Source organism: Trachurus trachurus (assembly GCF_905171665.1).
Source record: "Trachurus trachurus genome assembly, chromosome: 12".
Classification (NCBI taxonomy): Eukaryota; Metazoa; Chordata; class Actinopteri; order Carangiformes; family Carangidae; genus Trachurus; species Trachurus trachurus.
Genome location: NC_139908.1, coordinates 5481269 through 5501720, shown reverse-complemented (window position 1 = coordinate 5501720; position 20452 = coordinate 5481269). Strand labels below are relative to the sequence as shown.

Genomic DNA, 20452 nt, shown 5'->3' with positions numbered 1-20452 from the left:
TATGAAAACCCATTGCCAGCCGGACCCCCCCTGGAACTCCTAAAGCGTTTTGATGACTCTGAAAGTTCTCCAAACCCTTCCTTGGCATGACAATGAGAAGAAAATTGGCGAATTATCGATTTGGGGGTGAAGTATCCCTTTAAGATGCAGTGAGTTGACCCTTCAGAGCCACCGTAGACAGCTCTAAAGTGTGAGTTCAGTCAGATTTCAGTTTGTCTGTGACCTCTTGACCTCTCATTTGTATATTTCTGTCGTCGTTTTAAATGTTTCCTCTGCTACAGGAGAGAAAACAGGGAGCAGCTGTGATCATGATGTTCAAAAAGTCAAAAACCAAACAAACACCACAGAGATTTTTTTTTTTTACACGTTTGAGTAAAAGCCAGTTTATTTAATAAAGCACTGATCCGTTCATTCATTGTAGCATCTTTTTAAATATCCACTGTCACAGAGGAGATGGTGATCAACACTGATTTTAAATAACGAGCTTCTGTTTCCCTTTAAAATAAATTGTTTCTAGAATAATTCTAAAGTCTTCATGCACAAAGAGTCCAGATCCCTTTGACCAGAAAAATAAACATACAAAGAAATAAAATAAAACACTCTCTACTGCAACAAAGATCAAGTCGTCACTGTGTGTGTGTGTGTGTGTGTGTGTGTTGAAGCTGTTTCCACACTCGTTAAGGAGCTCTGCTCGTCTTTCTCTCTGAAGATAAAGTGCCACTACTGTTAAAACACACCTGGCCTCACCTGTGGAGTGAAGAGTTATATAGTAAACTATGAACACTGAAGCATCAACCTTCAATTAGCCGTTTTTAAAAAAATAAAATAAAAATGATTATGATAAAGAATAAATCACTCTTGGCACTTCTTGGCTTCATTAACTTTGTTTTAACGAGACTCTTAAATCGCCTCCTGAACGCAACACATTTCATTTTTACACTCAATTAAAACTGTTTTTCTTATTTATTCATAATCAGACCTCGTACAAACGATGCATAAAAGCACAAATCGACTCTGTAGTATTTATTTAATAAGCTTAAATTTGCAAATGTGCATGTAGTTGTGCTTTTTTTTTTTTACATTAGCTGATATTTGTAGTGTAGAATAGGGAATTTAAAAAAATAATAATAACAGTATAGGCTAAATACTGATTTACTTTCCAAAAGGTCTTTGGTTCAGTTTAACTTTTATCTTTCTAACTTTTCTGCCTTTTTTTCTTGGATAAATGGATCTTATTATTTAAACTTTATTTAAAAAAATAAACGGTCAGATTGATGCTGAACCCTCTGGAAGACGAGTTTAAGATGAGATGATTTTTTTTTTCTTAAACAATAAGGCTGGTGGTATCATGTATAGAATATATATAATTAATTATAAATATATTAATGTTGGTGTCGTCTCAGTACATTCTGTGCTTTCAGCCCCGAGCCTGTTCGTTCATACTGGAAGTTTAAGCTTTTTTTTTTTAAGAAACATTACTCAAGCAGGAGGAAACAGTGCATTTGCTGGGGACTACTTTCAGCGGCGGATTAATTCCTCCTCAGTTTTATATATATATACTATATATAAAGACATAAATAAGTTAAATGAGCTCCAGAAGTTCAACAGTAAAATCCAGTTATATTGTGTTTGGAGCTTAAATACTGATTCTGCTGCTCTGACGTGAAATGTAAGGAAGCTGGTGTTTTTTTTTGTTGTTTTATTTTACTTTATTTTATTTTTTTAGTTCATTATATTTCATCTGTTTTGTTATTTTTTTGCTTTAACACCAAAGAGGAAGGTTATTTACTGTATTACGACCTGCGCTGGTGACACTGACGTAGCTGTGAACATGGTGGTGGAGGTTATTGTTGCATCTATTGCTCCTAAGTGTTTGTTTTCACTTCATAATAAGTTTAAGTTTAATTAAGAGACGCAAATATTTTCTTTTAACTACGGAAGATCGTTCCTGCCAAGAAAAGGACACTTCAATGAAAATTAATTATTCAAAATCTAAAAAAATGTGATAAATGTTGAAAAAATTTTCGATTTAGTGAGTTAAAGTTTGAGATATGAAATCAAAACCGATAGAAGATTTTAAATGCCCACGTAAAAACAAACCAAACGATGCTAATATGTTTATCTATAAGTTTTTTCTAGTGCTACCCAGCAATCGTATAAAGCATTAGCAATTGTTTATTCACCAGACTGAAAATAAAACAGTAAAACTTAATTTATTTACTCGTCCAGAGTCACTGTGAGAAAACTTCCGCTACATTTAGCACCATTTAGATTTAGAAAATGAGAAAATACTGAATCTAAAATGTTAATCTGTTGATAGTGAGAGTGAACGAGTTTAGTAAAATGTCGATTATACGTAAAATTTTGTCAAACAATTAAAAAACTATGTGTATTTTTTTTTTTTATCATACTTGAACTATCATTATTTTCTTGGCATAAATTATCTTCCATACTTAACTGTATGTGCAGTTTATTATAAATAGAAGCATCTGTAAGTGTTTTATGTACACAGCCTTTTATACTGTGACTCTAGCTATGCAACATTATTTTATAAACTATAAACAGGCCCGGCCATGCTTTTAATTTGAAAGGGCACTTCTAAAATCAATCTGTCAGGATGCTGGTGACGACACGGCAACCACACCATCATCATCATCCTCCATCATCATCATCAACTTCCCATTTTCCATCCATAATAACTCCCTCCTCCTCCTCTTCCTCCTCTTCCTCCTCTCTGACACCTTCAGGGACCAAAATATTCTCAGGAATTTTCAGCGCTGACCAGTCTGTATGTGCCAAGTCTTTATCCGCCCTGCTCGTCTTCTTTGACCTCGCTCCCATGATGCTTCAGCAGCTGCAGTGTGAGTCTCTAGTGGTGCTTCGCTGTGGTTTCCGCTGATGAACATGGAGCGGTTAGTTACAGTCCAGATGTGCAGCAGCGGCGGCGGCTACAGATGTTGTAACGCCTCCTGGGCCTGTTCTGTGTACACGTCATCTTTCCCCGCCCACTGGCCGAATCCACCACCGCCGCCGTCGAAGTGACTGCCCCGCTGCGACAGCCGCTGTTTGTCCCGGGAGAAGAAACTAAACCTGAGAAGAGACGAGAGGCAGAGAGTCGGTCACTCAGGCGTCATGTGACAACATCATCACACATCACAGTAGGGATGTCACGATTATAGATTTTCTTGGTACGATTATTGTCAGAGAAATAATCACGATTATTATATTCAATAATTTTACAACACTATGAATGTGTAGCATCAAATATAGTCAGTTGCATTACTAATTATATAAACAAATTAAATAAAGTATCTATAAATATAGGACCAATTATTAATCCTTCAGAGGAAATGTTTGAAGTATTTATTTTAGCTTTTTTTTTCTTACAAATGAGACACTAACATTTAAATTCCTACCAGTTTGGTGAATTGACATTAACGTAATTTGACCCAGTAACTGTGTATAACTTTGTTTTCATTCTGTAGGCTACATGTTGTGCTATCTGCCGACATGGTTCTGACATAATCTTTTTTGGAAAGTGACGGTATTTAGGAACCTTTATGATTAAATAATTGTGGCGTTTAATACCGCGATTAATTGTGAAAACAAGTAATCGTGACATCCCTACATCACAGTGAAGATCAGTCGCAGTGAAGCAGCGTTAGAGTTTCAGCAAACTACAGTTTAACAGCAGAGAAACCAACACTAACAGGCCAGTGATGCATTATTTTTTATTTTTTATTTTTTTTTCAAATTAAAGCTTCAGATTACGCCTAGTAGAAATCCACACTTCCCTTTTCTTTTCTTTTTTTCAAAATAAAGTGACACATTCTCTGTGTGTAGTGGGCTTTTATTGTGACGAGCCTGTGCAACAATCACACACAGAGACAGAGACACCTGTCAGCTGGAGGGAGGAGAGTCACCAACATGGATTTAAAAGTATTCTGTGAGTTTAGATAAAGATCTCACGACTTTTACTTCAACATGTGGAAACTCTGAATTTTCTAGTTTAAAGTCACAACTTTGCAACAAAAAAAGTTAAAAGTTTGGAAGAGAACAGGCTCCATGATGATTCTGGGCTGAAATAAACTTAAACTTAACCTTAACCTGACTTCCCTTATCGCTGAAGTCGAGTTTAATAAGATTTTTCGCTGCAGAAATAACACAGGTAATGATATCTGTCCAATTTTACAAAGTGTTGACGTGATTGTCTTATTGGTGGGGGAAAAAAACACACAAATTTTGTATTTTTTCTCACAAATTTGTGACTTTAAAACTGAAAAATGTCGGTTTTAAACTCAGCAGCTGTTTTTCTTTTTCTTTTCTTTTTTTACCTGCAATGGTCATAATACGTATTTGTATTTTTATTTCTTTTCAACATTATTTCTGTACAAAATTTTACTTGTGTGTGTGCTAGAAAAAAATAAGAGTCAGCGACGACAATGAGGAGGAAATAAAGGATAAAAACTGTGTCATTAGAGAATAAAATCTTTTTAACTCTAAGTCATTAACGACATCATGAGAATAAAGTGTTGATTGAAGTTGAAGTCATCGGGACAAAGAAACTTAATGTTTTCTGCAGTTGGACAGATGTTGACAGCTGCACTGTCTCATCAAATCACCACTTCTTTTTCTAATAATATTACAACTTCATGATTTTTTTTTAGGTTTTTCCTTGAGGCTCAAACATAACGTGCTCTCCTTTATTTGTTTATAATAATCAATCATAATTAATATTAATTGTTTGGTAAAGAGGAAGTTAGTGTTAGAGAACATGAATGAGATTTGGGTTTTTACTTGAGATGCTAAAGTTTTAATCAGAGGTGAAGAACAGGTGAACGGGTGGTTACTATGGTTACGGTGGTCAGTGAGGGGGCGGAGACGAGTGGTTTATTATTCTGACTGGCTGATTTTAAATTGATCCACAGTCGTTATAAAAAACAAAAAAAAACGGCCCCACAATCAGCCAATCAGAATGCTACAGAGCCAGCACATGCAGAGGGGAGCGGGGGGAGGGGGGTGAGGGGGAGAAGAGGGGGTGAGGGGTGGAGAGGGGGTGAGAGGGGGGTGGGTGGGGTAGTTGTTAGCAGAGGAAGTGACGACCAAATATAGAGTCATACAAGCGAAATGAGACGTCTGATTGGCTGTAAAGTGGGGTCATCTGGGATCAAACCAGCCGCCACCATCGGCATAATGGCTGTGAAGATCCTGTTACACACACACACACACACACACACACACACATATAAACACACACAGAAACACACACAAACAGGAAGAGACACACACATACAGAGGAGGGACCACATCAACCTTTGACCTCATGTAAAGTTTCCACAATAAAAAAACTGAAGAAGCAGAAGCAGAGGAAGTCGCCTGACACACACACACACACACACACACACACACACACACACACACACACGACACAGCAGCTGAATGTGCGTGACTCTGAGGTCTGATGACGTTTTATGAAGTGGTCGATGATGTCATCAGCCGAGGGGGCGGAGCCTGGATCGATCGGATCAATCAGATCGATCAGCTCGTGATCATCATGCAAAGCAGCTTATTCACTTTACCTGACTGTGTGTGTGTGTGTGTGTGTGTGTGTGTGTGTGTGTGTGTGTGTGTGTGTGTGTGTGTGTGTGTGTGTGTGTGTGTGTGTGTGTGTGTGTGGACATACAGGCGTTTGATTCCTGACTCCGGTTGAGCCGACGATCGGGAGCGAGTCCTGAGCTCGGGAGACGGAGACGGGGACGGAGACACGATCTCGTCCTCCACCTCCTCACTGCAACGACACACACACACACACACACACACACACACACACACACACACACACACACACAAAATGAAAGTCGGAGGTTGGAAGACGATCAGGTACCGTCGTAGTTCCGACCATAAACGATGCCAACTAGTAATCCGGCAGCGTTATTCCCATGACCCGGAAGGCAGTGTTCGGGAAACTGAAACCAGGAAATGCTGGGCGAGCCGACCACTAAATAATAACAAAATAACGATAAAGACAAAACGATATATTTATCGAAAATGGACCCGTTAACAAGTGGTAACGTAGATTCATCCACATTAATATGAGACTTTTATAACCAAAAGCAAACTCCTCGTTGTCCCTTTAATGCAAATTAACAAGAAAAAAGTTTAAGAAGTTAAAGATTGAATGGAAAAACTGAAATTAAATGAAAAAAATTTTTTTTAAGTGTGTTTCTTGTTAATTTTACAACTTAAAAGTCACGGTTCCTCTCTCAGTTTAACAAGTTACGATGAGTAAGATTGAATGTTAACATTTCAAGCTTTTATTTTGAAATTCACAAGGCAGATTAAGTCAAATAAAGGTTTAATTTGAAACTCTGATTATCTACAGCAGCTGTAAACAGTCCAGTCATTAGTAAACTGGGTGAAATAAATGGAAAATTGTCGGAAAAACTATTTTAATGTAAATTGGTGAAATTTCAAAGTAATTTTTCTCATGAATTTTAAACTTTTAACGTTGTTGTTTTTCTCTCTGAACGTCACCTCTTCTTCTTTTTCTTCCACATTTTTTCTATTTTTTCCACTCTGATCAAACCTCTGTCATCTTCCTAAGTCATCTTTTCGCCGTCCATCCTCCGCGTTGCCGTGGTTACCTCTTGTAGTAGGCCAGCTCCTCCTGCAGCAGGAAGACTTTGGCCTTGAGCTCGTTCCTCTCGTGCAGAACGTCCCTCAGCTCCTGCAGCGTGAAGCGCGGCCGGTTCGGGTCCTTGGGGTCCAGACCGGCGGCGGCGGACTCGTCCTCGCACAGCGCCTCCTGCAGGTGGAGAGAGGGACAGGAAACACATCACATGACGGGAGGAAACGACAGAGGGAAGGAAAGAAGGAAGAAAGGAAGGAAGGATAGAAGGAGGGAGGAGAGGAAGTGAGGATACCTTGGTGAAATATTGGAACACAGCAGGCATGTCCTCATCGTACATCGCCTCCTGGTGGCAGACGCTGGTCAGACATCGAGCTTTGTTCCAATAACATCTGTTTACAACCAGCTGCTTCTACTCGTCTCTACTCGACTCAAACTCAAACTCAAACTCAAACTCAAACTCAAACTCAAACTCAAACTCAACATGCGGCCGAGTGAAGCTGCTTCATGCAACAGTAACAACAAACCACCGCAACTCACATCAACAAGGTTTCTACAGGAAGTCCAACTGAAACACAGCAAACTGGCAGGTACCAGAAAATCATCATCGGTTAGATTTTACTGGAGTTTTTAGTTTTTATCTCAATTTCAGCTCAGTTTTTATTCTTTTTTTTTTACCTTTACTAGGGTTCCTATTTAAAACTAAGCAAAACATATTGTGTATCAGCTATTTTTGCCTCCGCCAAAGATGTTTTCAACAGGATTATGCAAAAGGTACTGAACAAAATCTGCACAAAACTCAGTGAAGGGATCTGATCTGGTTTCCAGTGGGGTTTTTTTTTTTATATAGTGAGATGAGGCCTTTTCTAAACGTGTAATTGTCAATTTCTAAGGAAAAAAAAAAATAGAACGTTACAAGACAGAGTTGTTTTAGAGGTAAATGCAGAGACTGCTTGTTGAAAAACTGTCCCTGAAGGCAACGCGCATCAGCGGTTTTGCATGAATTTACCTCTAAAACAACTCTGTCTGGTAACGTTGTGTTATTATCTCATAGCGTGGTGAATGTGCAGCTCACAACTTGTCCACCAGAGCGTTTTGGAGTTGTTGGATTGTGTATTTGATGAGTTTGATGAGGGAAACCAAGAAATCCCATGAGCCTCCGTAGCGTAGCTCTGAGCAGCTCACGGCTCTGATCCGCCGTTCTAAAAATAGCTTGCACCGACAATTAAAGGTAACAAACCTACTGCTATGACTATAGGGATTATGGCAATGGACCAATTTGCCAAAATGTTGGACTATCCCTTTAAATATTTTAAATATTTAGAATAAACACACAGAGCAGGTGTGTACAGATGTGTTTTCTGCAGCAGGTTGTTTCAGTTGGACTTTCTTCTACCACAGTGTCGGGGTCAGTGTCCGGGGTCAGTGTCCGGGGTCAGTGTCCGGTGTCTGAGTCCGGTGCTGTTAGATCCGTGCGTCTATATTTAGCCGCTCACAGTCACAGTCTCACCCACTTGGCCACGACGCCGCGGCCACCGCCACCACCTCTCAGCGGCGCTCTGTTAGTTCAGCTCGTGTCACGACCCACACACTCGTTAGTCCACCTGCTTCTTTTATTCCTGAGTGTTTCTATCTATAGAACAAATCGCCTTGTTGTTCACAAACTACTTCCGGGTAGAAAACCAGCATGAGAACAATAGTGACGGACGAGAGTTTCCCATTTTTCACGTCACAATTTCACCTTTTAGACTAATCTGATGTTTGTAAAGTTCATAAAACCAATAATTGGACAAACATTACTATTTCTGTGTGCACATTTTTGTAATTAGTCATGGTTATCAGAGATTAGCTGGGCTAACGGTTAGCTACCTGTTTAACTTTAATAACTCAGTGACTCAATAAACGGTCCATGAAAAAATATTTTCTCCAGTGGATATCTTAGTTACAACATGACTGAGCTAACTGGAGTAGTTTCATGTCGTGTCCGACAACGGGAGGGTTTTAATAGTTGACGTCCTGATGTTAGCTTAGCTACCGCCGTTAGCTTAGCTACCGCCGTTAGCTGTCCCTGTCAACTGAGCCACTGATGCTTTCTAGACACTGTGATTCCCCCAAACTGAATAAATACAACACATAACAACACAAAACACACACACAGAAATAGTGATGTTTCTTCAATCATTTCAGATTTGTCTAAACGATGATAGGGCGTGAAAAATATGATATAGCCTAGAGAATGTGAAGCTGACGTCACGCCGCTTTGGTAAAAGAGAAAGAAAAAGAGATGAGGAAGACGGACAAAAATAAAAATAAAAGAAATGGAGAAGGGGAAGGGAAACGAAGGAGGAACGTATCGTGTTTAACTCAAATTTAACGAGAAACAAAGGTACACAGAAAAACTACAACTTATTAACGGTGTCGATCCCTACTTTTTGCCGTTAAGGGACTGGATTCAAGACCCAGATTTGCTCCCTCCACTAACTTATCCAGACATCGTGAACTATCTCGTTTTTGGTATTAGTGCATATACTACTGTGGCATTTATTTTACGTAGCAGTACTGTCCCACCATGATTACTTTTAAGCGACTTTGGGGAACTTTTTTTAGGGGGACGAGCAAGTGTTTACATCCGCGATCCTCCAAAGATGGCGCCCAACGTCCCACGGTGTGACGTAACTTCACATTCTCTATAGCTAAACTCTCGTTTGTTACTACTGTTCTCATTCAAATAACGTGCTGGTTTTCTACCCGGAAGTCGTTGTAAACAACAAAGCGATTTGGTCTATAAATCTCTTCCTCAGTGAGGGAGGGGGTCGGGGGGGGGGGGGGGGGGGGGGGGTTAGACTCGGGACGCTCACACCACTCTGATCACTAACGAGCTCGTCTTCATCATTACCCAGAGCAACACGGCCTCCTCATCCTCATCCCCGTCGCCGCCGCCGCCGCCACCGGCCCCGGGGCTGAGGGAGCCGGGCAGGGGGAGGGGCCGGGGCCGCGGGGGGGCGGAGTCAAACAACCCGCCGCCCGACATCAGCGGACTGCCTGACCAGCCCTCAGCCCCCACCGCTGCTGCCACGGCAACGGCTTTACCACACTGGCGGAGCAGAAGACAGTTTATCATCTCTTCACTGCGCGTGTGTGTGTGTGTGCAGATGTTTACAGGTGTTTGCAGCTTTAATTTGGTGTTAAATATTCTGATTATAACTGACGCACTCATGACTTAAAGGGACAGTGCGACATTTAGCTTCCCTGCTGTGATTGAGATGAATGAGAAGGACTTTTATGTTGAAAAACATGTTATAATTAATTTTTGTGGGGAAAAAGTACAGAAAGCCAAAGAGTTCATGATTCATCTCCTTCATGTGGCGTCTAACGTCTTGTAAACACTGTTGTTCTAAACTTCACCAGATGTTTATTAACGTTAACCATAAATTTAACAGGCCGGTGCATATTCTCATTTGTCCAGGTCATAGTATTTCAAAGGAGGTTAAATCGAAAGCAACTGGACTTAGTTATTTGTCTAGGAAGACGTTTCACCTCTCATCCAAGAGGCTTCATCAGTTCATGTACGCAGCTGACCAGGCTGGGACTGGTCCAACTATCTGGTGTGGAGACTCACTATTTAACCTCTTGTGTGGGCGTTCACAAGTGATGATGTCACTGGTTCCCTTTTGTGCTCCAAGTGCCAACGACAGTCGTTGGAGTGACAGTCGTTGGTGGGAAGTTGGTTTCGACTTCGTTAAAATTTAAATTTAACAGTTTCTCATTTCAAAATAAAACGTGAAGGACTTTTATTTTGAAAAACATGTTATAATGTTTATGGGAAAAAAGTATGGAAAGCCAAACAGTTCAAAATGTTTTTTCCTAATGTCTCGTAAACACTGTTGTTCTAAACATCACCAGATGTTTATTAACACTAATAATAAACTGCTTAAAATTATAAATCACCATCATTTAACAAGATTTCTTATTTCAAAATAAAACGTGTTCTGTCTGTGTGGTTGTTCCCACTTCTAGGTTGCAATAATATCCAAATGTAGCCTACTAACATTAGGAAAATGTTTGGAAATCTCAAAGTCATGTTCCTGTGAGATCTAATTATACAAAGCGGGACAAAAGGCTTTGACCAGAAAATGGCTTAAGAAAGACAAACCAACAATAAATGAGTGGATTGATATAATTTATAATATATAATATTGGGAGAATTACATTAAAACTAAGGAACCCAACTGGCTCAGCTATGTATCGACTCTAAAACCGGATTTCATAAAGATGGCAAAGATCAAATAGGAAATGTTTTTCAAAGCAGCATCTTTATATTTTTACTTTTATGTAGGCTATGATGTGCTAAAAGAAAACGAATAAAATAAATAAATAAAAGTACTAAAGTTGATAATAATTAAGATTTGATGAGTGTTTACATCATATAAAGGAAGTGAATTTTGACCCATGTGGTTTTCCGTAGAAAAGCTCAGGAGGAGAAAATAAACCAAAGTGGATCATGTGACACTTTACTGTCGTTTATGACGTCAAACCTGTGGACAAAGGTATAAACCAACTGGTGCAGTTCACTGTGTGTGTGTGTGTGTGTGTGTTACCTCTGCAGGTGAGGGCGGGAGGGGCGTGGCCTCCTCAGACGGCAGCTCGCCGCCGCCCTGCAGCCGCTCCCTCAGCCGCGTGACTTCCTGTCGCAGCGCGGTGACCTCCTGACCCCGCGCCTGGGCGCCGGCCTCCAGCTCCACCTTCTGCTCGATCAGCGCTTTGCCCTGAGCCTCCACCACCGAGATCTTGTGCCGCAGGTCGTGGTTGATCTTCATGAGGCGCGACTGTTGCTGCTGCAGCTGCACACACACACACACACACACACACACACACACAGTCACCACAGGTTTGAATCCCACCTGTTACTCCTTTTTCCTATTGCTCTCTGTCCTTTCAAAATAAAAGCAAAGGTCACATCTTGTTCATCCAGAGTCACTGAATATTTGTTTCACATTTTACTTTAATTACATCAAAGTCTTAAATTTAATAAAGTTTGATCCATTTGAAATTGTGAAACATTGTCTGAATGTGCCTGAGTGTGTCTGAGCCCTGAATACGGCGTCTTACAGCTTCTATGTCCTCGTTCTTCAGCGTCAGCTCTCGGTCCTTCGCTCTGATCTCGTCTCTCTGTTTGTCCACGACCTCCTTCAGCTTCTTCATCACCTGCCGCTCCCTCTCCGACATACCTGAGAGAGAGAGAGAGAGGGAGAAAGAGGCGGGGGGTTAGAGACTCCAGACCTGTCAACTCTCCCATTTTCCCCGGGAAGTTACGTTATTTTAATCTCCCGTATTCCTCCTCCGGTCCAGCAGGTGGCAGCAGTACAGTAGTTGCAGCGCCCCAAGTAAGCATGAAGATTTGCAAGATTCGAGTCGCAAGATTCATAAATCACTTCTGCGTTAAAGGGTAATTACCGTTTTTTACAACCTGGACCTTATTTCTAGCATAAAATACGATAATTTACTCACCCAGATAACTTTGGTGTCATTACAAGTCATTCCGACGAAATTAGCTCCAGCCGAGAGCCGCATATCCATATAATGTGAGTCTACAGGGCAGCAGAATGCAGCCTCTAAATAACACATTATCTGCAGAGAAACTCCTTCATTTCACCAATATTTAGCTATGATACGCTAGTGCTATTCCCCTCTGAGTCCGGGGTTAGCTGTTATCAACATCCAGGGTCTGTAGGTTGACCTACTGACCTCTGACGCTGTGTGGGGAAAGCATTGAGGTTCTCTTCAGCCAGGACAGCATCTTTATTTCATCATGTTCACCACTATTGGATGAAGTGATTATCACTGATTAATCACTTCACCCTATAGTAAAGGACAGGAAATAAAGATGGCCACCTAATCTCAGGAAATAGGAGCTGTGAAAACCATCTTGTAGTTTGTAAGTGGTTGACTCGGGGTAATTTTAAGTGTCTCGTACACTTTTGTAAAAATGTAACTAAGGGGTTATGGGATAATTTCCCTTATTTTTAAATCCCAGTGTTGACGGGTTGGTCAGAGGCCTGACTGGTGTGTGTGTGTGTGTGTGCAGCAGGTGTGTTTGCTGCACACTGAGGCCTCTGTGTGAAACCACGACAAGACTGGCTCCACGTCAGACACAGAGAAGGCCTCCTTTGTGTGTGTGTGTGTGTGTGTGTGTGTGTGTGTGTGTGTGTGTGTGTGACAGAGTGTGTGTGTGTGTGTGTGTGTGTGTGTGTGTGTGTGTGTGTGTGTGTGTGTGTGTGTGTGTGACAGAGTGTGTGTGTGTAACGCTGCTCGTCACTTTTCCTTCTACACAAACAGTTTCCCTCCATTTCCTCTTTTCATCCTTCACTGACATAAACATAAACACATAAACACTGATAACACAGCTGTGAACCGATTTATAAACATCACTCTTATTCCCCTGGTCTCTCCTCATCGTCGTCACGGTAACACTTCCTGTCCTGTCGGCTCACCCTCGTGTCTCTGCAGCTCCTCCTCGCTCAGCGGGTCTCTGTTGGACATGTTGGTGAGCAGAGACTTGTTCTCCTCCTGCAGCTGAGCGATCTGAGAGAGGAGATCCTGAGCTTCTCCCCTCCACACGTCCTCCACCAGCTCCAGCTCCTGCACAAGTCACATCAGTATTACTATTATTATTAATAATAATAAACATTAATAACATGACAGTTTTTTTCAGTTTTTGTTTTATTGAGAATTTTTCTCTTTTACTGATGTAAAACCAAAGTTTATATGTCATGGCACACATTTTGTGGCCTCTAGATGTGTCATTTTAGTCTTATTTTGTTGCAATCTGTCATAAAAGAAACTATATTGTTAAGTGTTTTCCTATTGGTCAGTCAAGGTCATGTGACCGTAAGTTACAGGTAAGTTTTGTTACTTTTTCTGTGTTTTTGTTCAATAGGGCATATAAATAATTTGAAATTCTTAAGTTGGATTTAAAAACACAATAACTGTGATAATATAATTGGCTAAATGTTAAGCAAAGCTGAACGTAGCTTATTGTTATAAGTTGTCCATTTCCCATCGAACTGAGCTTCTTGTAGTCTTCGACGTTGCATTATTTTCTCCATTATGTAGATTTCCTTTACAGTCTGTGTCCATTGATCCTATGTTGGGATTTCTTCTTCATTACAGTGTAAAGCGCTTTGAGTGGTCCGAGTGACTAGAAAAGCGCTATATAAGTGCGAGTCCATTTACCATTTTACCATCTGTCTGTCCTTCGCTTCTATATTTTCTTCACATAAGTTACACAAATACAGTACTATACAAGTATTTTCAACAATGCATGGTATAACATCTTCCAAAATTGTGTTATTTTAACACATTTCCAAAAAAATATGTGAATGATCCGCATCCCTTACTCCACAGTCTCTCCAACAAGGCGTATTTTTGTTTAATTGTGTTGCATTTCTGCACAGTTTGACAAACTTGCATTGGTCAAAACAAGCTGAATGAGCCGCCATAAGCTCCTGTTTGCAGTGAAAATAAAGATGCACAGATGACTTCAAAATCACAGGAAACTTCTGCAGCTGCGATCATTTTCTATAATTTTTGCATCTTTACTTCCTGTGCACGTCTCGGTTAATGTTGTTCTCAGGATGTCACAGTCACACCGAGTCTAAAAATATCTGTGTCACGTCTGTGCGTCCACGTTTGACCGAGTTATTATTATGAAGCCTCGGAGTCGGCGGCCAAATGTCCGACCTGTCAGTGAACTCAGCGCCTCCATTCGTTCTGTCCTCTCAGGTTTGTGCTTTGATTTCCTCGCTCGTCTGCGCTCGATAATCTGATTCTGGATGTTTCACATGCTCGTCAGGTCACTGGAGCAGCACACACACACACACACACACACACACACACACACACACACACACACACACACACACACACACACACTCAAACAGAGCAGTGACTGTGCGACAGGTTCACTGGCACCAGCTGAGAACGGGGAAAAGTGAAACCGGTAAAAATCAATTTGTCCGTCTGGATTAAAGTGAAATTATTCTGTGTAAAGAACATTTTCTTCTCAGTCAGGCTGAATTTTATTCTAATCTGCTGATTGATGTTTATTTATGTTGACAACAATGAGATAAATCTGCTTTTTCCGGCTGTTTCCTCAATTAAAATGTGCATTTATCAGTTTGTATTAAGATGTTTCACTGCATTTGCTGTTTGCTTTCTGTTTATATTGTAAAATGTGTATAATAAATAAAGTTCACAGCCTCTCTAACTATTTTCTCATCAATAATATTCAATTTATTCAGAAAAAATAACATTTTCATGTTTTTAAAGCAGGAAATGCCTCAAATTTGTTCGTTTCTGCTTCTTAGATGTGGATTTAAACTGAATATTTGCAGGTTTTGAATTGTTACTCAGATAAAAACAGACCTTTGAAAACATAATCTGGAGTTTTTCATCATTACTCTATTAAACTTCACAGATTTGATCGAGGAAATATGAGAAAAATTTGAGAATGTGTCAAATAAAACCTCAGGATCGTCAATTAATCAATGCAAAAACAAACAGGAGGAGAAAACATGTGGAGAAAACAACTGTCTCTAAGACTTTGACTCCATCCCATAATGCCTCATTGTGTGAGTGAGTGTGTGTGTGTGTGTGTTTCCATGGGAACATCATGTGTGTTTCCGTCTCTTCACCTACAGAAACGTCCACTATACGACTCAGTCATGAGACCGAGTTAATGATTGAGTCACCGTCACGAGAAGCCGACGGATCAGCTGAGAGAACTGATCTGAGAGCAGCTCCAACGTCCACTCACGATGTCATAACGATGTCATAACGATGTCATAATGATGTCATAACGCTGTCACCACGGTGACCAGAGTCAGTTTAAGTTAAAGCAGCTCAACCAGAGAATTTACAGTTTCTGCCTCGTTTATCCCTCCTGATGGGAAACAAACACCTCGACTGTTCACAGCTGCAGCTTTGTGAGGACTCGACTCAGAGCTTTAAAAAAATAAATAAAAAAATCAATAATTGAAGATTGAATCGTTTATCAATCATGTTCATTGTTTGCATTGTTGTTTTCTTTGTTTTTTAAAGCAGCAGTAAACGTTTATTTGGAGGAGATACTTAGGCCTACACACATCATCAGGTTTAGGAAACTGGGGTTGATATGTTCTTTATGTAGTACTGTGATATAATGTACTGTGATAATGTAGTACGGTTGTAGTACTGTGATAATGTATTGTGATAATGCAGTACTATAATAATGTACTGTGATAATGCAGTACTATAATAATGTACTGTGATAATGCAGTACTATAATAATGTACAGTGATAATGTAGCCTAGTACTATTATACTTCAGTACTTGTATCTCCTATCTCACTCTGAAGTTTATACAACCTCAATTAAACCTACATGAGTTTAACAGGATGATCGGCTTGTTTCATCCAGTTCAGATTCTGTAATCCCGAATCCTGATTTATTAATCGTCAATTATTAATCCAGATAAATCCTGAGTTATTAAAGCAGAAGTAAGCGATCCGGTCGTTTTGGCTAATGTTGCGTTCCAGGCAGGCTTTTGAAACCGTAAATTACAGCTTCAAGTCACAACTTACGACTTTGTAGCGTTCCAGGCAACCCACTCGTGTTTTTCCGACCTGTTTTACCGGTGAAAGTCACTATAACGGCCACTCGTAACTTCCGACCCGTGAACTCGTACCAGATCGAACTGGTACCACTTCACGGTCGGAAAAATACGAGTTACGAGTTTCCTTGAATGCACCATAACAGTCCTCGTCCCTACGTCACCACATTCACGCGCATCCCTTGGCTGCACACACAGCCCTGCATGCCGTTCTCTCTCCTCATTGGATACAAACTGTAGGATACGATAAATGTTTTCTCCTTGGCTCAGAGCAGAGCAGAGGGACTGAGAGACCCGTGTTTCAGACCAAACACTCTATGTAAGTGATTGCTGTCGGAAGATATAACTATTTAAGACTTATATTAACACAAAAATATCACTCACTTCTGCTTTAATCCAGATAAATTAATCCAGGTTTATTAATCCAGACTTCGTTCTCCTTGGGTTTTGATGACTAACTACCGTAACTGGAAACAATCAGACATTTGACCAAAAATAACCTGAGTGTAAAGAAGGAACCATAGTTTCCATCTTCACCAGCTCAACAAACAGGAAGTGACCGACTGGGTTCTAGTACAGATTATATTTACTGAAGTACTTTTACTTACTTAGTACATGTAAATTGATGTATTTTTACTATGAGTATTTGTATTCTGTGATATTTAACAACATTAACAGTGAACTTGTACAATTGTGGTACTGGTACATCTAAGTACTACGACATTAAAGTACTTGTATTGGAGTATTATACTGTGTAGCTATTATACTGTGACTCTTTTACTCATACTAATGTAGTATGAAGTGTAGTAGTACTACTCCAATTACTGTTTCATACATTACTGCACTGGTCCTTTTACTTTTTTTTTTTCTTTCTTGTAGTTCTACTGAAGTATTATACGTACATTATGGTACTGGTACTTCTACTTGTATACATTATAGTACTTGTACCTTTGCCTGCACTGGAGTATTATACAGGGTAGTATTGGCACTTTTACCTGTACTACTACTACTTGTACTGTACTACTTTACTTGTAGTAGAGTAGCCTACTTATACTAGTATACAGTGTGGTGCTTGTACTTGTAGTATAGTATTGGCTAGACAGTGTAGTATTGGCACTTTTACTTGTACTATTACTTGCACTGTACTACTTTACTTGTAGTAGAGTTCTTGTACTTGTACTATAGTATTAGGCTGTACAGTGTAGTATTGGCACTTTTACTTGTACTATTTCTTGCACTGTAGCCTACTACTTTACTTGTAGTAGAGTACTTGTAGGCTACTTGTACTATTATACAGTGTGGTACTTGTACTATAGTATTATACAGTATGGTAGGCTGCTTGTACTTTTACTTCAACCTGAATACTTCTTCAGTGTGAACTCTGTTTGTTTATTAACTAACAGAAACAGCTGGTCACCATCAGCTGATCAGGGATCGATCCCCAGCTAGATCGATCCCCCAGCCCTCCTCCCGGTCCCTCCCGGTCCCTCCCGGTCCTCCCTCCCCTCACCTCCCGGTCCCTCCCGGTCCCTCCCGGTCCCTCCCGGTCCTCCCTCCCCTCACCTCCCGGTCCCTCCCGGTGCCTCCCGGTCCCTCCCGGTCCCCCCCGGTCCCTACTCTCTCCCTCCCCGCCTCCCTCACCTTGCGGTGCCGCTTGTCCTTCTCCAGCCGGTCGAGCCGCTCCAGCCGCAGCTTGTCCAGCTCCAGCCGCAGCTCCTCGGTCTCGGGGCCGCTGCTGCCGCGGCTCACCATCACCTCCAGGATCTCCAGGACGCGCACCACCTTGGGCATGAGCCGGGACAGCGCCTCGCAGCCGTACTGGTCGATGATGCGCTCGAACTCCTGCCCCACCACGGCGGCGATGTCGTACACGTCCATCACCGTCAGGTCGGCCACATTTTTCTCCAGGGCCGAGCCGGACTCCTCCATGACTGTCGGCCTCTCTCTCTCCCCGGTTTCCGACTCTTGTTTCCCTTCAAACTTCCTCTCTGCTCCGGAGAAGTTACCTCCCTCACCGCGGCGCTCGTCGCCTCCGCAGCCGGGACAGGCTCACTCTGCTCCGGCCTCCACAGCTCCGCGGCTCGGTCACCGCCGCCCGCTGGTGGCTTCTATCCGGCCTGCGCTTTGATTTATTTGGGATAAATATCGGCGGCGGTGACGGTGTCCCATCGCTGTCCTCCACCCGGCCGCTGCTACTGCTCCCATACTACTACACAATAAAACACCACACTTCCGGTTCGACCTTTCACAATAAAACCTCAACTGAGAAATTGTGTTGCAACAATTTATGAATTTATGAGCTTTTAACAGTGCCTGGTTTGATTTGATTTTGATTTTGATTTTATTAGGCTAATTCATGCTTGCAGAACTTTACAAAAACAAAACATACACAAACATTTAAAAAGAAACTACATACAAACAAACAAACGATTTCAGGATTAAAAAAATATTTCAGGGCAGTGAGCAAGGGCAGTTAACAGTCATTTGTAGCCACACTGCAGCCTATTATTTTTTTACAGTCTAACTATTATATAACAGTGTGCAGGGTTGAGTTTCTTAGCCATTTCTTAGCCCTGAATGCCTTCTTTTTTACTTCATAATTTCATGATAATTTAATTTTCTATTAGGCTACATGTATTTTCTTTAGTGACTGTTTTGTATTCTTTGTTTTGCTGTAAAGCACTACCGATCAATCCCTGCATTGTGTTGAATGTGCTATAGCCTATAAATAATGCTGAGTTAAACTGAGTGCTGAATTACAGATTATTAATGTTATTTCTTAATCAGACATAATCTCATTAATCTGGAGAATTCACATTTTAAACTCTGATTGGATTAAAGGTAAATAGTTGCAAAAATAATACATCAATGTAATATAATAATATTTTCTATTTAGCAAAGTCATACACACAGTAAATTGTTGCAATAGTCCCAAATTTCATAGAAAGGTATACATTAATAAACATTTGTGGGTATAAAACAGAAGATATGACAACAGGAGGATATATAAGGAAAATATAATGAGGATATAGATATATTATAATGACTATTTTTGGTGTTTGACCAATGACAAAAAAAACCATGGAACAGAATTTCAATAAATACAATATAGCTATTATATGCAAAATAAAATAAATACAAAAGATGACATTGAATACGAAAAAAAAAAAACAGTAGGATTTTTTTCTGAATCCATAAGAAATATTAAATAAAACAGTTCAGGAATCATATTTTTAAATTTTCCTCCTTCTATTATATGTGTAACAAAAAGGGGAAAATTAAATGAAAAATAAAGTTTAATTCTACATGACAGACAATAATAATCCAGTGAGCCCATCCAACCTGTTGCCTGATCTTTATATTGGTATTCTATAGACTGTGGACTTTTATTTTGAAGGAGATGCTGCCTACTTCCTGTGTTTGTGCCTCTCTTCCCGTCGGTAACTTGACTCCTCTTCCTCTCCGCTGCCTGTGGGATTCACCGTGGTCACTTCATGGTGGTGAGGCTGCACTTTGTGTCTGCGCATGACACAAATAACAGACAGATGAGGTCGCTGTGAGGATTTATTACAGCTGAGGAGGAGGAGGAGGTGAGACGTTCACACACACACACACACACACACACACACACACACACACACACACACACACACACACACTCTGACTCCCACAATGCACATTTATAACCAGTGAGCAAACAATATAATGTGACCGTGAACGCATCATCAGTGTTTACTGTTATCTATCTATCTATCTATCTATCTATCTATCTATCTATCTATCTATCTATCTATCTATCTATCTATCTATCTATCTATCTATCTATCTATCTAGTATTATAAATATCTTAGTATAATAATCAATAAAATCAACATTCATGAATTTTTAATCTTATTTATTAACAGTTTATACATGATGTCACCCTGTGTAAAACTTTAGATGGAGGCTCTGACACAGGAATAATTCACTTACTAATATGTGTGAGCTATTGTGACAGAATAAAACAAAAAAAATAAATATGTAATGTAAATCTCAGTGATTTCATATTTTAAATTGTGTGCAATTATTTCTTTTCCTGCACATTTATAAAGAGAATACAAAAGTTTAAGGCACTTTAGATGTTTAGATTTGGTCTGATTGGTCCAAACATGGAGTCAAGAAGAAAAAGAAGGTGAG

General features: G+C 40.3%; 2 protein-coding genes across 3 annotated transcripts in view; one reads left to right on the top strand and one right to left on the bottom strand.

Annotated features, from left to right (window-relative positions):
- kmt5aa (lysine methyltransferase 5Aa) overlaps positions 1-20452 on the top strand; it is a 123858-nt gene that overhangs the window by 11555 nt on the left and 91851 nt on the right. The gene's annotated exons all lie outside the window — the stretch shown is intronic.
- Positions 244-18464, bottom strand: rilpl1 (Rab interacting lysosomal protein-like 1). Of its 2 annotated transcripts, XM_083983246.1 has the most exons (8): positions 17918-18464; positions 13120-13267; positions 11738-11856; positions 11227-11469; positions 6645-6805; positions 5684-5788; positions 5121-5208; positions 3045-3090 (listed from the first exon to the last, which is right to left on the bottom strand). In XM_083983246.1, the coding sequence occupies exons 1-8, from the start codon at positions 18203-18205 to the stop codon at positions 3085-3087; spliced, it is 1158 nt and encodes a 385-aa protein (XP_083839372.1). In that variant the 5' UTR covers positions 18206-18464; the 3' UTR covers positions 3045-3084. The 2 variants fall into 2 exon arrangements, with proteins under 2 accessions (XP_083839371.1, XP_083839372.1); XM_083983245.1 differs by lacking the exon at positions 5121-5208 and having other exon boundaries at positions 244-3090.

What these genes read in the sequence shown, in the direction of transcription:
- rilpl1 (XM_083983245.1), bottom strand. Translation starts at nt 18,205, where the DNA reads ATGGAGGAGTCCGGCTCGGCCCTGGAGAAAAATGTGGCCGACCTGACG. An exon ending in AGAACGAGGACATAGAAGCT is followed by an intron (nt 11,470 to 11,737) that starts GTAAGACGCCGT and finishes GTGTGTGTGCAG; the next exon opens with CTGCAGCAGCAACAGTCGCG. An exon ending in TCCCGCCCTCACCTGCAGAG is followed by an intron (nt 6,806 to 11,226) that starts GTAACACACACA and finishes CTCCACCTGCAG; the next exon opens with GAGGCGCTGTGCGAGGACGA.